At 44.2% G+C, this 17,623-nt stretch overlaps 1 protein-coding gene across 5 annotated transcripts in view; it reads left to right on the top strand.

The window, feature by feature from the left end:
- Positions 1-15,650, top strand: part of CENPI (centromere protein I) — a 41,583-nt gene extending 25,933 nt beyond the window's left edge. For all 5 annotated transcript variants that reach the window (XM_061598760.1, XM_061598759.1, XM_061598757.1 and 2 more), the window contains 5 exons: positions 2,067-2,191; positions 10,341-10,389; positions 11,127-11,360; positions 13,155-13,196; positions 13,978-15,650. In XM_061598760.1, coding sequence (XP_061454744.1) covers positions 2,067-2,191; positions 10,341-10,389; positions 11,127-11,360; positions 13,155-13,196; positions 13,978-14,100 — 573 coding nt within the window. In that variant the 3' untranslated portion in view covers positions 14,101-15,650. The remainder of the gene's footprint in view (positions 1-2,066; positions 2,192-10,340; positions 10,390-11,126; positions 11,361-13,154; positions 13,197-13,977) is intronic.
- Positions 15,651-17,623: the final 1,973 nt, after the last annotated feature.

Genomic DNA, 17,623 nt, shown 5'->3' with positions numbered 1-17,623 from the left:
CTCTAGAATATCCTTTTTGAGATGAGGCGACCAGAACTGTACACAGTATTCCAAATGCGGCCGTACCATAGATTTATACAACGGCATTATGATATCGGCTGTTTTATTTTCAATACCTTTCCTAATTATTGCTAGCATGGAATTTGCCTTTTTCACAGCTGCCGCACGCTGGGTCGACATTTTCATCGTGCTGTCCACTACAACCCCGAGGTCTCTCTCCTGGTCGGTCACCGCCAGTTCAGACCCCATGAGCATATATGTGAAATTCAGATTACACTTGTTTATATTGAATTGCATTTGCCATTTTTCCGCCCATTCACTCAGTTTGGAGAGGTCTTTTTGGAGCTCTTCGCAATCCCTTTTTGTTTTAACAACCCTGAACAATTTAGTGTCGTCAGCAAACTTGGCCACTTCACTGCTCACTCCTAATTCTAGGTCATTAATGAACAAGTTGAAAAGTACAGGTCCCAATACCGATCCTTGAGGGACTCCACTTTCTACAGCCCTCCATTGGGAGAACTGTCCGTTTATTCCTACTCTCTGCTTTCTGCTTCTTAACCAATTCCTTATCCACAAGAGGACCTCTCCTCTTATTCCATGACTGCTAAGCTTCCTCAGAAGCCTTTGGTGAGGTACCTTGTCAAACGCTTTTTGAAAGTCTAAGTACACTATGTCCACTGGATCACCTCTATCTATATGCTTGTTGACACTCTCAAAGAATTTTAATAGGTTACTGAGACAGGACTTTCCCTTGCAGAAGCCATGCTGGCTGTGCTTCAGCAAGGCTTGTTCTTCTATGTGCTTAGTTAATCTAGCTTTAATAATACTTTCTACCAGTTTTCCAGGGACAGAAGTTAAGCTAACTGGCCTGTAATTTCCGGGAATCCCTCTGGATCGCTTTTTGAAGATTGGTGTTACATTTGCCACTTTCCAGTCCTCAGGCACGGAGGAGGACCCAAGGGACAAGTTACATATTTTAGTCAGCAGATCAGCAATTTCACATTTGAGTTCTTTGAGAACTCTCGGGTGGATGCCATCCGGGCCCAGTGATTTGTCAGTTTTTATATTGTCCATTAAGCTTAGAACTTCCTCTCTCGTTACCACTATTTGTCTCAGTTCCTCAGAATCCCTTCCTGCAAATGTTAGTTCAGGTTCAGGGATCTGCCCTATATCTTCCACTGTGAAGACAGATGCAAAGAATTCATTTAGCTTCTCTGCAATCTCCTTATCGTTCTTTAGTACACCTTTGACTCCCTTATCATCCAAGGGTCCAATTGTCTCCCTATATGGTCTCCTGCTTTGAATGTATTTATAGAATTTTTTGTTGTTGGTTTTTATGTTCTTAGCAATGTGCTCCTCAAATTCTTTTTTAGCATCCCTTATTGTCTTCTTGCATTTCTTTTGCCAGAGTTTGTGTTCTTTTTTATTTTCTTCATTCGGACAAGACTTCCATTTTCTGAAGGAAGACTTTTTGCCTCTAAGAGCTTCCTTGACTTTGCTCGTTAACCATGCTGGCATCTTTTTGGCCCTGGCGGTACCTTTTCTGATCTGCGGTATGCACTCCAGTTGAGCTTCTAATATAGTGTTTTTAAACAACTTCCAAGCATTTTCGAGTGATGTGACCCTCTGGACTTTGTTTTTCAGCTTTCTTTTTACCAATCCCCTCATTTTTGTGAAGTTTCCTCTTTTGAAGTCAAATGTGACCATGTTGGATTTTCTTGGCAATTGGCCAGTTACATGTATGTTTAATTTACTAGCACTGTGGTCACTGCTCCCAGTCGGTTCAACAACACTTTCGTTGTAGGTGTTTCCTTTTCTAAGAATGCCTTGGTGCTAACACTGGGCCCCAAGGGATTATGGGGGGGGGGAGAAAGAAATATGTTGGGTAGCTTGGAGGCCAAGGTTGCCTCCCAAGTATAAAGCTCTATATGCCATGTATTAGACTGGGGGTTGGTGTGTGAGTAGACAAGAACAAGATAGTTGCTCTATTTTTAAAGTGAAGGTGGCATGCTGAGGGCAGAGAACTGAGCACACAAGTTCATATGACTATCCTTCCTTCCTTGAAGGTGTGTGATGTGTATCAGAAGTATAACCTCCCCTTGGTTGTGATGCCTCCTGCTGGAGTCTTCTATCCAGCACTGCTCAGCATGGATTCTGTTACACTTGACCAGCTCTGCCACATTATGTACAGGTATTGAAGAGGTTCCATTTTCTGTCATCTCTGCTGGGAACACTTCCCATCTTTTCCTCATTTCAAGCTCTGCTTCAAAACCTTTCTGGATGACTATCGTATTTCCTGTTGTAGACTACTAGTTGTCATGTCACCTTCTCTACCACTAATCTGCAATATCTATTTATGATGCCAGAAGGCAGATTTTTCTAACTTGTTGAGCTGACATTTAGTGAGTAATGAAGGCAACTCTTACCTTTCAGTGTTGTAGATTTATTTGGGTTCCTTTTGCCAGGGGGTGGGGGGCAGAAGAGGGCATGCGGCCTGATGCTTGGTTTTGCAGCATTTTCTGCTTGTAAGAGGAACTCGTTCTCCCCGTAGTGGGCAGAGGTGGTCCCATTTCAGCATTATGTTAACGAACAGAGTTCTCCAGTTAGCATGCAAGTGGAATCCAGGAAAGATAGGGTTAACATCCCCCATTGCCTAGGCCAGGCAGGATCATGTTACAAAGTTCTAAGTGTTCTAGTCAGTTCCTGAGACTCTGTCATGGTTTTCACTTAGCCAAGCCAGAAACAGCATGAATCAAATGCAGACAAAGGAAACCTGGGCAAAGAAAGAACCCCCTTCCTAAGCTAGCATGGCAAAAAACATGAGGGCCCACAATTGGCAGTCACAAAGAAGCATGTCCATTATGATATGGACATATCCCACTCACCCACCTGAGTATATAGTGGTGGGGCTGGGTTCTTTCTGCACACTCCCCAAAAGGAACATTGATGGGAAGTGCCTAACATTCCATTCTTTGGTAATAACCAGTTGATATCAGATCACCTAGTGCACCACATCTGCACGAACACGTATATTACATGTGCGTTTGCTAAAGACAATTGTATGCACGGAGTCGGAATTGCATTTCATAACCTTGCTTTGGTGAATTTAGCATGGACCAACAGTAGTTCCGGAGAACCAGTGATAACTACACATTTTCTGAAGCTGTAATTGTTAGTTATAAATGAATAAAGGTTTAATTGTGATATGCCAATATGAAATGAGTTGTAAGCAACAAAATGGTTTTGTGATTTGAAATACTACTACAGAAATGCAGAATAAAACAGAGTAATAATGCACGCATAGGCTTCCTCATCCACATATACTTAATTACTTTTGTATGGAGTGTGAGGAGAGGCTAGAGGCAGAGAGCTGCCTAATAAGAAACCTGAGGTGGAGTTTGAGAGATCTGGCTCTGGTATTGGGAAAGCAAAAAACCAAGAAGGGGAAAAGGTTACATGCAGAGTAGTAGTTTTCTCATCGCACAAGAGACAGATTAGTGCAATATTTGGGAATATAGAAAGTAAGTGGACTGCCTTCAAGTCAATTCCGACTTAGGGCGAGCCTATGAATAGGGTTTCCTTGGTAAGCGGTATTCAGGTGGTTTACCATTGCCTCCCTCTGAGGCTGAGATTGGCCCAATGTCACCCAGTGAGCTTCATGACTGTGTGGGGATTCGAACCCTGGTCTCTCAGGTTGTAGTCCAACACCTTAACCACTACACCACACTGGCTCTCTTGGGAATATAGAGGAGATAAGAGGAAAGTTGAGATGCAGCACTTATCTGTCTAGCAGTAGGGGGAAACTGGGGAGGGAAAAGGCTAGGCTTCTTCCCATAAGCTTAGTACACTCCAAAGAATGGGCTAGTAGTTCACTACGTAGCTGGTTGTGACTTCTTATGGATTTAGGTAGACCCATACACCAGTGGAAGTGGCTAGGTAGTCTCCTTTTACCTATGAAACTCCAGAGATACCAATGAGAATGCTTCCATCCCGGTAGTTTCCTTTTTAATTTTTTTCCTGGGTTATTTAGAACCTTTTCTGATTGGTTAAAAATAGGAATACTTCTGAGGGAGACACAGAGGTGTCTCTTTCATGGATGACAGAGGTTTCCAAGCAGATAATGTAGCCCCCCCCCACAGCTCAGACAAGGAACGCTTCAGCAAATACTTTTGCCCCTCCCGTCTTGTTGAGGCTTAGTTCGTTTCCTGTCTCAGCTCAGAGTACATCCTGCTGGCGATCTCTGTCTTCTCACTGAGTTATTTTCTATATCTATTTTCCTTTCCTCCTCATACTTAACTCCGTTTGTCTTTTTTTATTATTTATTTATTTATTTATTTATTTTTATTTATTAAATTTATATACCGCCCGACTAGCGATAGCTCTCTGGGCGGTGAACATAAAATAGTATAAAAATACAATGAATAACAAAATAATATTAAAATACAATCAACAATACAATAAACATTTTTAAAATTAGATCAATGTAACTTAAAATGCTTCAGAGAATAGGAAGGTTTTGACCTGGCGCCGGAAGGAGAGCAGAGTCGGGGCCAGGCGTACTTCCTCAGGGAGACTGTTCCATAGTTCGGGGGCCACCACTGAGAAGGCCCTAGATCTTGTCATCACCCTCCGGGCCTCCCTGTGAGTTGGAACCCGGAGGAGGGCCTTCGTAGCAGAACGTAGTGCACGGGCCGGTTCATATCGGAAGAGGCGTTCCGCAAGGTATCGTGGTCCCGCACCGTATAAGGCTTTATAGGTTAATACCAACACTTTGAATCTAGCCCGGAAACATATTGGCAACCAGTGCAAGCTGGCCAGAACAGGTGTTATATGCTCGGACCGCTTGGTCCTTGTCAGCAATCTGGCCGCCGCATTTTGCACTAGTTGTAGCTTCCGAACTGTCTTCAAAGGTAGCCCTACGTAAAGTGCATTACAGTAATCCAAACGTGAGGTTACCAGAGCATGTACCACTGATGTAAGGTCCTCTTTACTCAAATAGGGACGTAGCTGGGCTACCAACCGAAGTTGGTAAAACGCATTCCTAACCACCGAGGCTACTTGAGCCTCAAGTGAGAGGGAAGAGTCTAAAAAGACTCCCAGACTACGAACCCGGTCCTTTAGGGGGAGTGTAACCCCGTCCAGGACAGGGTATATATCCACCATCCGATCAGAGAACCCGTCCACCAACAGCATCTCAGTCTTGTCTGGATTGAGCTTCAGTTTGTTAACTCTCATCCAGTCCATTGTCGAGGCCAGGCAACGGTTCAGCAAATCGACAGCCTCACCTGAAGAAGATGAAAAGGAGAAGTAGAGCTGCGTGTCATCAGCATACTGATGACAACGCACTCCAAAACTCCTGATGACCTCTCCCAACGGCTTCATGTAGATATTAAAAAGCAGGGGGGACAAAACTGACCCCTGCGGGACCCCATATTGGAGAGCCCGCGATGTCGAGCAATGTTCCCCAAGCACTACCTTCTGGAGACGACCCGCCAAGTAGGAGCGGAACCACTGCCAAGCAGTACCTCCAACTCCCAACTCCGCGAGCCTCTCCAGAAGGATACCATGGTCGATGGTATCAAAAGCCGCTGAGAGATCAAGGAGAATCAACAGAGTTACACTCCCTCTGTCTCTTTCCCGACATAGGTCATCGTACAGGGCGACCAAGGCTGTCTCAGTGCCAAAACCGGGCCTAAAACCCGATTGAAATGGATCTAGATAATCAGTTTCATCCAATAGCGCCTGGAGCTGGCCAGCAACCACCCGTTCCAAGACCTTGCCCAGGAATGGAACATTCGCCACTGGCCTGTAGCTGTTAAAATTGTCTGGGTCCAAGGAAGGCTTTTTCAGGAGTGGTCTCACCACTGCCTCTTTCAGACAGCCCGGGACCACTCCCTCTCGTAAAGAGGCATTTATCACTTCCTTGGCCCAGCTACCTGTTCCATTCCTGCTAGTTTTTATCAGCCAGGAGGGGCAAGGATCCAGTACCGAAGTGGTTGCACGTACCTGTCCCAGCACCTTGTCCACGTCCTCGAGTTGAACCAACTGAAGCTCATCCAACAAAACAGGACAAGACTGTGCTCCGGACACCTCACTAGGATCTACTGCTATAACTTGAGAGTCTAGGTCCCGGCGGATACATGAGATCTTATTCTGGAAGTGATCGGCAAACTGATTACAGCGGGCCTCCGATGATTCCACCGTGTCCGGAGGGTTTGAATGGAGAAGCCCCCGGACAACTCGAAAGAGCTCCGCTGGGCGGCAAAGAGATGATTTAATAGTGGCAGCAAAATGATGTTTTTTAGCTGCCTTCACTGCTCCTACATAGAGCTTAGTCGAAGCACTAACCAGCGCATAATTGTATCCGTCGGGAGTTCGTCTCCATTTCCGCTCAAGCCTCCTCCTATCTTGCTTCATCGCTCTCAGCTCCGGAGTATACCATGGAGCTGTATGAGCTCTACACAGGAGAGGGCGTGCAGGAGCGATCGTGTTTACAGCCCGGGTCATCTCCGTATTCCACAGAGCGACCAGGGCTTCAGCAGGAGCGCCAGTCCTATCAGCCGGAAAATCCCCCAGAGCCCTTTGAAAACCTTCAGGATCCATTAGTCTCCGGGGGTGGACCATTTTAATAAGTCCCCCACCCTTGCAGAGGGAAGAGGTTACTGAATGTCTAAACTTCAGCAAGCAGTGGTCTGTCCATGACAAAGGGAGTGTTGTAAAACTCCCCACATCCAGATCACTTTCCCCATGCTCAGTAGCAAAAACAAGGTCTAGAGTGTGCCCCGATACATGTGTTGGACCACTAACATATTGAGACAGCCCCATGGCTGTCATGGAAGCCATGAAGTCCTGAGCCGCGCCAGACAAAGTGGTCTCGGCATGAATGTTGAAATCCCCCAGTACTATTAGTCTGGGGGACCTCAACAATATATCCGAGACCACTTCCGCCAGCTCAGTTAGGGAAGCCATTGGGCAGCAAGGTGGGCGGTACACCAAAAGGATTCCCAGCCTGTCCCTCTGGCCCAACACAAGGTGCAAACACTCCAGGCCAGTAACTGAATGAACATGGTGCTTGGTGAATGAGATGGAACTCTTATAGACGACAGCAACCCCACCTCCCCGACCCTCAGATCTACCATGATGCTGGACCAGGTACCCCGGTGGGCAGAGCTGAGAGAGACCAACTCCTCCCTGCTCACCCACCCAGGTCTCGGTTATACATGCCAGATCGGCTGCCTCATCCACAATCAAATCGTGGACGAGGGAGGTTTTATTATATACCGATCTGGCATTTAATAACAGCAACTGGAGATCTGAGAGTTGGCTGATAGGACTACCAACGACCTTGCGGGTGTGGGAAGGACCGGAACAAGGCACAGCCACAACATGTCTGGACCGCGTTCCCCTTACCTGGCACGTCCTTCTCACAGCGCCATACCTTCCTTTGCCCGTCACTACGGCAATTGGGGCCCCCTCAAGTCTCCCCGCCTGATGGATAAAACTCTCTCCGAAGCACATAATACAACTAAAATATACAACAATTAAACGTATAAAAACAGCTATATATACAGCCATATATACAGCATATAAACAAACATACATTCATATAATCAGGCACCCATTCATCTCAAATTGCATCAACACACCAACAAAAAGTAAAAAAAAGAAAAAGAAAGGAGCAGCACAGCAGCAACAGCCTCTCCTTCCCTTGGGGCGATGCTTTCTTTCTCCTGCAGGGCCTGGGTCTCCCAGGCCACCTCAGCCAGCCGGCTTATGTATCCCTCCAAAGAGGGACAGGTGGTAAATCAGTCCTGGCTGGCTGGGTACCTGGGGCCTGGTCCTGCCAGGCAGAAGTCCCTCTGGGAAGGGTGGTGGAGGTGGTGGTCCCGCAGCAGCAGCAGCACAGCAGCAGCAGCCTCTCCTTCCCTTGGGGCGATGCTTTCTTTCTCCTGCAGGGCCTGGGTCTCCCAGGCCACCTCAGCCAGCCGGCTTATGTATCCCTCCAAAGAGGGACAGGTGGTAAATCAGTCCTGGCTGGCTGGGTACCTGGGGCCTGGTCCTGCCAGGCAGAAGTCCCTCTGGGAAGGGTGGTGGAGGTGGTGGTCCTGCAGCAGCAGCAGCAGCACAGCAGCAGCAGCCTCTCCTTCCCTTGGGGCGATGCTTTCTTTCTCCTGCAGGGCCTGGGTCTCCCAGGCCACCTCAGCCAGCCGGCTTATGTATCCCTCCAAAGAGGGACAGGTGGTAAGAATCAGTCCTGGCTGGCTGGGTACCTAGGGCCTGGTCCTGCCAGGCAGAAGTCCTTACTAAAGAAGTCTTTACTAATACTTCCTTCAATTTGTTTTAAATAAATAAAAATCTTGAACTCTATAACAAAATAACACACTACGGTTTGGAGGCAAGGAAATGAAGAAAACATGGTGGTAGAAAAGGGGTCTTGCTAAAGACTAAATGGAGGAAGTGGGAACCCTGCTTCCACAGTTCATATTGGAAGTACTGTGTCTTGGAGAAAAGTGGCATGGAGAAGCCTTTGGTAGCATCCTGAAAAGCTGAATTGGAATGGCATAGTGATAATACTGCTCCTGGGGAGAAGGTAGGGCAAAAGTAGAGAAGCCTTGTGCAGCCAGTTAAAGCTTTTCCGTCTCTTGAATGTGAAAGGTTATTTCACACAGCATTCAGGCTTGGACATGAGTGACTTTACATAATAAAAGAAAGTTCTTGGGACATCTTGAGCTGAGTTAATGTCATGCCACAGGGTTAGAGACCAGCTACTGGGGCGTTTCTGTTCATTTGATCTATGTTTATCAAGGTGCTCTTGCTTTTGCTGAAAAGGGATCAGATTGGGCTTCTAAGGAAATATAGCCAGGGTACTTAACTTGCACTTGCTGGCTGATGCTCATTTATTCCCAATGAAAGATTACTTGCTGATTGGGGGTCTTGCTTGCATTAGATGTGGTACTGGATTCTGGAATTAATTGGAGCAGGATCCAACCTCCTACTTGTGACTTGTATGTACCTACAGCTTACACCAGCCTAACTTGCATTGTTCTCTGGTGACCAGAATGATACACTCATTGCCCAGAGCAAAGCAAAATTACACACAGTTCCAGGGCATGCACAGAATTCCAGCTGAACCGAGCTTCTTTGTTACATTACTATTATACACTTACCTGTGTGATACTGGTGAAGCTATCCTGAACTTTGAATTATTTAGGAGTGATCAAATATCTAACCCAAAGTCTCAAACTGGTGGTGTGGGTGGTGGGGTAGTGATGCTATGCTCATTAATGTCCAACAGATATCTGACCCTTCGAGGCTGGCTGTGCATCTGGATTATTTTAAAAAAGGTCAGCTCTCTGGAGGAATTGCTATATTAAAGTGGTGCCATTCTTAGCAGCATTAGTTCCAGGGGTTGTGTCTGGTGTGAGAAGTAGCCAATTGCTGACAGCTGGTATAGGGCTCTGTGGTTTCCCCTCTGAGAAAGCTGCAAGATAATTAATATGGAAGGGTGAACTCACAGAAGATACACTGAAAATAGTGCTTATTACACAGACAACTGTCAGGACCCATACTTCTAGCGTCTTCCATTTTTTGTGTAACTGACACCAGTGCTGCTGTTTGCCGCTTGAGGTTATGCTCCATCTTTTGCCTTGCCTTTTGTTTAGTTCTTGCATAGCCTATTGCGTTTTTTTCACACAGGCACACTTGCAAACAGAAATGAGCATCCTTTCAATGTTGCTTTTGTCTTTTCTGAGTAACAGCTGCTTCTGAGTTGTAAAATGTACCTCTTGAACTTGCCCTTGCATCTCTATATTCAGAACCAAGTTCAGTATGCTTGTTGTTGGGTGATAAAGAGCTTTCTTGTATGGGGTCTGTGTTTTCCTTTCAAGGTCTACTTTGTACATGGCTCCTATTGCAAGAAAACGTAGGAAAGCACAAGAGAGCTTTGTGTCGCATAACATAAGAATGGTACCAAAGGTAACGAGGAAAAATTAATGGTCTCTTGGTGCCTCTTAATGTTGAGAATGGGCACAAAGTAAGGTAGGTATCAGCTCTGGGATAGCCACTGTTCACCTGTGAGTAGTAACAACTGTCTGTGTTTCATGTGTTCAAAGCATCTAGGTGTGATCCTTAAAACAACCCTGTAAAGCATGTCTTTAGTACTATTTGCAATATTCGGGGGTGCTAAAGCTGAGTGAAAACGGCTTGCCGAAGGCCACCTAGTGGGTAAATGTTAGAATCAAGATTCAAACGGGATTTTTTCAGACACTACACATGTTCGTTCTTTGCATGTATAGTACAAGGCAGAATATATCCACATCCTCCTTTTTGTTCTTTCTTAGGTATCGAACCAGCTTGGTAGCTGCAAAACAAAATCAACAGGCTAAAAAGGTACCACATATTAAGACCCTTATTGCCATATGTTCAGATTGGAACAAAGATCTTCATTGGCTCCTTCCTCTGAAATTTAATATAATTTAATTGACACTCTTCAGTGACTGGGTTTGCCTTTGCCTTCCTTACATTTCACATCTCTTCTCCCATATGACATGTTCTCAGACTTCATTCTTTTTCCACCCCTCTGTTGAAGGCTGTTTTCTTTCTCTTCAGCATTCCCAACTTCTACCCGCCACTGCTATGACCCGGCCTATGACTGGAGATGCCTGACCAAGGCTCATTTTATTTTCCTATCACCTTGTTTTAACTTGACCTTCTGCATTGCATGTCTCAGTGGTTCCCAAACTCTCTCTCACACACGCATCACTTGAAAATTGCTGAGGATCTTGATGGACCACTTAAAGATTTCTCTACATGCTGTAGCAATTGTAATGTGCTGTGCTAGATGCTGTATGATTAATTATATTTTCATGGCTTACTTTATTGCTTATATTGTTTTTATTGTATTACAATATAAGAAATGAAAGATGCAATAAAAATACAATTAGAAATCAATGTATTTCATCGAATGGATGAGCAATCTCCTGTCTTCAACCATAAATCCAGAGACATGCCACAGACCACCTGAATGAAGTTCACAGACCATAGTTCAGGAACCCCTGCATTAATAAAGATGAAGGGGAGCTATCATGGGGCTGAAACATCATGTAGATTGTCTTGTGTCTTACTAGACGATGCTGCAGTTCAAGTTCAGCAACCGGACTTGCAACGAATACAACCAATACTTAACAGCCATGGTTGGGTGTTTGTGGACCTCAAATGTGTTCCAGAAGGACTTCCACCCTCAGGGGATTCATATGGATCCAGAAGTGCTGGAGAAGACCAGGGTGCAGGGATACAGGAAGGGCTTAAACGTAGTATATCATCCTGCCTTGACAGGCTATGCTGTGCTCTTCTTGCAGCAGGTGAGGAATACTTTGTATTTTTCCAGTATCATCCCCATTTCTGTAATACTTGAAGACTATTGAGTATGTATGTTGATCATTGTTTGTTACTGTGATGTCTTCATTGTGTTATACTCCAGTCTTTGACCCACCGTAAACTACCTCCTATTAAGCCATAAAGCCTCAAGCTGGAGTCAGTGCTGTGCAGGAAGAAATAGTATTGGGCATTGACCAGGGAGACCTGGGTTCACATCTCCATTTAACCATGAAAGCTTAGCTGTGGGCAACAGCAAGCAGAGACACAAAGTGCTGCCTCATTGTTCCTGCCCAGTGGCCTCAAGTAGTCCTGGCTCCATTCTTTGGATCCGAAGTTTAAAGGAAGGCTTCTGCTTCTTTAATCATCACAGCTAGGAGTACACTGAAGATATGGGAATGGCATTATTCACTGGTGGAGCACATGTTTTGCATGTAGAAGGTCCCACGCTCAATCCTTGGCATGTCCAGGTAGGGCTGGAAATATTTCCTGTCTGAATACCTATTGAACTGCTGCCAATCAGTGTAGACAATACTGAGCTAGATGGACTATTGGTCTGAGTTGGTTTAAGGCACCTTCCTGTGGGTAGCCTTCAGAGTAGATGCAGTGAAATAATGTACCTACGTTAGTCATGTCCAGTGAGCCGATTCTGAGAAGGATTATGAACTCTACCCTATGTGGGGTGAAGAATTCAACTTCACCACAGTCTTGTTTGTTTTTTAAAAAGCAAATTTCTAGCCCATATGGTTGCAAAAATATGCCTGAATGACTGGGCAATGTCTGGTGAACTCTAGAACTGAAGAAGTTGCCAGAGAAGGGTTCCGGGGAGTTGCTGCACCAGTACCCTCTCTACTGACATGAGGGGGTATCTTTCCCTTAGTTTGATAGCTCCCAAAATGCGAAACCAATTTTCCACGTCTCTTTTAAAAAGTAGTATAGAAGGAAAAAGTTACAACCAGTCCAAGTTTTTATGTCACTGTGCTTCAGTGCTAAGGGAAGCTGCACTGGATGAACTGTTCCCTTTTGTACAACTTCTGGGGACCTAGCAAAGGCTTGCTCCTATTTGGACAGATGGACTTTTATCCAAAAAGTTAAACTGTCTAATATCAAGTCAGACCATTAACCCATCTGGCTCAGTATTGTCTACATTGACTGGCAGTAGTTCCCCAGAATCTTTTTCCCAGCCCTGGGATCTTTATGCAAAATATGAGCTATGCCACTGAGTTATGGCTTCATCTCTAGGGCTGTATACTTATTGATGTTGCCTTCTGCCTTTGGCAGGCATACTAGGCTGAAATTTGCAGTTCAGTTCACCAGAGGGTGCTGTCATGCAGCAGAAGTTTAGCTGATGGCTAGATTCTCAGACATTTTCTCCCCAGGTGGCATACGTATGAATTTGCTCTCTTCTTCCAATGGACTTCCATATGTTGAGCTGAAAGTGAGTTGGAGCTATTCTCCAAGCTAACTCAATCTGAAAGGCCCATTGCAAAATGTCAAATATGCTATTTTTTTCATAGACATATGATGCAGTTATTTCATGGAGCAACTCCTGAGGCATTGTAAAGACTGTTGTTGCCCCAATAGAATCCAAAACAATTCATGTAATCCACAGGGCATTTAGTGTTTCTGTAGTGCTATACTTCTTTTAGGTAGACTAGTTTCAGAGGCTGATTTTAGAGTGAATGTGTTCAATTTGTTAGGTCAGGGCAAATCAACCTTGAAAAGGGCTCAACTTTTCAGGAAAACTTTTCATTTCTAACACTTTTTCCCCTTCCCTTCAGGTACAACCAGAAGACAAAACCCCAAACTTCAAATTAATTCAGGTAAAGTGGTTTACTTGTCAAAAGGCAACATTTCTTGGGAAGCTGGCTGGTTGGAGCTGGGCTTTAGAATAGTACCACACTCAGGAGTGAAACAACTAAAAAGTCTAGAAAAGGGGGTAAGAGAAGACAAGGCTGATGGTCAGTGCTGCTGATAAACCTGCATCATCTTTGCACTCACAAGCTGTAGCTGTGTCCACAATGTGTTTTCTCATGAAGAGAAACAATTAAATGGCAAGCATTTGGTGCCACATCTCTGGCTGTGGCAAGTCCTTGGCCTGAAAAGTTACTTTTCCTAGAATTCAAACAGATGCAGTGGTTCCCTTAATGGCTAAGAGGTCTTAACTGGATCTCTGTTGCTTGTTTTCCAGTATCAATTAGAATATAAAATTTCAGAGGGAGCTAATAGGTGTACTGGCATCAAGGCGTGTTCTGTATTTGCATAAACTCTGCTCTGCTGCAAAGAGGAATACCTGTTGATAGCTAATTGAAACTGCCATATGTGAACTGACTCATGAGGAGGAGGCTGCATGATGATAGCTCATTCCCCATCACCAAGTTCGTGTCACAGCATGTTAGCGTCATGGCTATGCTGAGCTTTTGCAGTGTGGACTGGCCTGCAAGTGCTGGGCAGTGGGAGAGGAAATGAGAGGACACTGTGTGGTAAAGAATCCAATACAGCTGAATTGGTGTAACAATCTTAATAGTTGTAATGCTTAATACCAGGCTGCTGCTGGGAGGAAGGGCAGGATATAAATTAAATACATAAATACTTTATCTGCAGGGGAGACAGTGGGAATGGTACATGGAATTTCTCTACTCCCAAGAGTTACAAGGCCTGAAACTCTTCATTGAAAATAGCATCAACCGGGTCTCTCAATCTTCTCAAACAAAAGCAAGCAAGTGAACAGGATCAAAAGAGTGATTCTTGCAGACTCTTCTGGACAGCCAAGCTAAAACATTGGATGTTGGAGTCCCATTTTTGTGAAGACAGTCCCTTTGTTTCATGGAGCTGACTTCCTGATTCAGCAATTGGGAAGTCTGGAGGTCCTTGCTGAGCTGGTCTGTGCAACACTGAACCTTCTCTCTTTTGGAGACTTTTTGACTAAAGTAAACACTTAAGACGGAAACACAGCCTGCCCAACGGTCACTATCCTTTTCTCCACCTCAGGAAATGAGAGACATTATTTCTGTCAGTAAACCGAAACATTAAGGAGAGTGGTAATGCTAATGAGAATTCCCAGCCTTAACCTTGTGTTGGGTAAACATGGCAGCAGCTAGAACACCTTGGTGTTGCATTTCACGCCTTGTTGATACCTCAAAGACCCTGGAGCTGTTGTAATGGCTGGCTAAATGGCAGTTTTCTTATGTGTGTTTTTAGCTATGTACATAACTGTATAGTAGATATTTATACAATATGTGTTCAGTAATTTATATGCTTTCTGCTTTTATTGTGTCCGATTAAGTTATTGGCAACTTTTTTCCAGTTGTTCCCTCTGAGGGTGTAGGGTACACTTGTAGGAACTGAATATTTCTCTTGACAACTTAATGTTCACACTAGTGTGCCTTTTTAAAAAAACTATCTCTAACTCCATTTTCATTTCTCAAATGTGTTCCGTGATTACATCAGAAAAAGCCTTCAACTTCCTCTGTAAGCCTCTTGTGATATCATCCCTACAACATTTTCTCCTTTGATTTGTTAGGGACCATACCACCTAGTCACTGGTGATTCCCATTTGACAACAGCATAGCTTTCCATACCACTGGTTTAGTGCTGAAGCATGCAGGCATCATGTTAGGCATCCGGAGAAAGGACAGATATCCTTCTGACCCCGGCAATATCCTTGCAATGAAAGCCAGAAGCCTGCAATGTAGACATATCCCATATTAATATCTGCTGTGGGCATCAGTGAGGACTAAAGCTGTCCATGCATCTGGATTGTAGCTGTCAGAAAGAGTGGACTAATATTCTGTTTGTAAAATTATAGCTATCTGGATGAGCCCTTTTCTCATCCAAATAGCATTTTTGTGCACAACAGCTTGTGTTTTGCTTGTGCTTAACTACTCTATTAGGCCTTTCTGCATTAAACCCCCAAGATGACTTGCAGAAGAAGAATAAAAATAAATTAACAATACATAAACTAGAATAACCTAAAAATAAAGCACTGGCAGCTTGCAGACTTGCATGTACAAAACTGGAATCTGCCAAAGAATTTGGATTCCTGAGTTTACTGTTTTAAAATTGTTAACAAAAACAAATCTGGTCATAGTATTGGAGAAGTGTTTGAAATAGCTGGCAGGGCTCAAAAGGTTCTAATACTTGTTGTAGCCTTTATCTCTTACACTGCTCTCCATGTTCTCATCCTACCTCCTAATTTGTTTCCACTTGGCTCCAATGGTATGACTTGTCCAATTTGTGATTCAGAATAAAGTAGTCAGATGTTTTATTTCATATAATGCTGCTCACTAATACTTGCCTAACCTGTTGATTTGGCTCAAAGTGTGGAATTTGGTTCTGCCTGGTGCATGTACTGCCTTTTGGCGAAAGGGAGCAAAGCTGCGCAGCCTTGAGGGCATAGCAGCATGGTCCTTGGCAAATCCAGCAGCAACATATAATCAAGTGCACGCTTTCACCCACGCATAACAGTTGCTGATAACCCAGTGCGCATCACTGGAAACAGTGTGCAGATGATGTTTTTGTTACGTTCTTTGTCTCCTAGCGTTTAATTTGGGGGGTTCATTATATTGCAATCAGGAAGGCACTAGCAGGTGTTCAGCTGTAAACCACATTCTGTTGCTGAAAAAATCAAAGGTTTTTATTATAGAGCAGCGACTGCATGTATTGGCCAGTTTGTCACTGTACAACTAGGCTCTTAAACTGCTGTGATTCCAGAGGTGGCAATCAAAGTACTGAACTGAAGATGTGGAGTGTTCCAAGCAAGCAGTGCTGTTGCATGTTTTCCCTTTGTTTCAGTAAGCTTTTGGTGGCAGATGGGCAGCAGCAGTGACTGGAGGGTCAGACCTCTCTCGCATTCTGTAGCACAGACTTTTTCAGTATTCATTGTGTACAGCCTGCATCTGGGAAGTAGTTTAACTCTGCCCTAAGGCATTTACAAACTGCTTCCAAAGCCATGTTATTCTTTCCATCTGTTAATCAGTCTTTTTTTGGAGAGGAAAAATTTGTATTTTTATTCTTTTGCGGAGCATCTCATCTTCCTCTTGTACAGACTGTTCCAATCTGTTGAGCCTTGTTTTAAGGAGTTAATGATTTCTCTTTTTCTTTCTGCTAGAATGGTAAAACTGCTTGCTGTATGTTCTGGCTCTCTTCTCATGTTGGCCTACTTCCTCGTGCTTGTGTTTTGCATTCCTAATGCCATGAATAAATCAGGAGCCGCACATTTAGAAGGGGGTGCAGCTGGAGCCACTTGGAAAACTGAACTGCTTAAGTGAAGCCTGCCAATGGGTGGCTTCCCAAGGTCTCTTTAATTGCTTATAACTGCTACAGAAGGGAATGGCTTAAGCCCCGCTACTTGAAATCTTTTCCCCAGACCAGATTAATAGCAACTCTGGGTTTATTTTTGTCTGGCGTGTAACATATTGCAGCTTGTGGTTTGGTTTGTCTTCATAAGTCACTGAACTATTTGCTCTGTAAGCACCTTTTGTGCAATGCACAGCCTTTCCATTCAGGTTCAAGACAATTCTGGATTAAGGCCTTGTTCTTGTAAATAGCAAATAAGGTGGCTGACCAGAGCCTGGGATGTGCCACTTTAGACTGCAAGCAGGAGCCTGCATGATTGAATGTTCTTCTGCACAAGGTGCCACCCTGGGCTCTTGCTGGGAGGAAGGGTGGGATATAAATAAAATAAAGTGTCCCCACACCAGTGCAATTGGATGCTTTGCCAAAGACGCACCATCAGTTTCTTACAACTGTTTAGGGTTGTAGTGGTGCCTTTACAAAGACTTGTTTCTGCAAGTATTTATTTTGGGCTGCTTAAGAACGTCAATCTATGCAGCAATAAAACTGAAGCAACTACTTCATGGATGCATCCTATCCCATTTTCTCTGCCATGGATCTTCAACTAGTGGATTGCAGCCTTATTTAGGTGTATTGTACACACATCAGTAGCAATATAACCTTTTTTTAAAATCCACATACACATAGAAGGATAAAGACGGATTGTACATGGAGGATATATCGTATACAAATGTATTCACTAACAGGCAAAAAACCTTGCAGTTTAAGAATGTACCTATAGCCAACAGATATTTATATCAAACTTTAAAAAGCAGGGAAATTAGGCAGCTATAGAGAATGCACCAGGGGAGCAGGAGACCTGACCTCTCTCTGAGATTTGTCCTGCCCTACAAATTTGTAAAAATGCAAACACAATTTGAGTTGGTCTTTCACAGTCCAACCCACTTCCTGTGTA

This window comes from Rhineura floridana, chromosome 16 (assembly GCF_030035675.1).
Source record: "Rhineura floridana isolate rRhiFlo1 chromosome 16, rRhiFlo1.hap2, whole genome shotgun sequence".
NCBI classification, from domain to species: Eukaryota; Metazoa; Chordata; class Lepidosauria; order Squamata; family Rhineuridae; genus Rhineura; species Rhineura floridana.
This window is presented reverse-complemented; position numbering and strand designations above follow the sequence as displayed.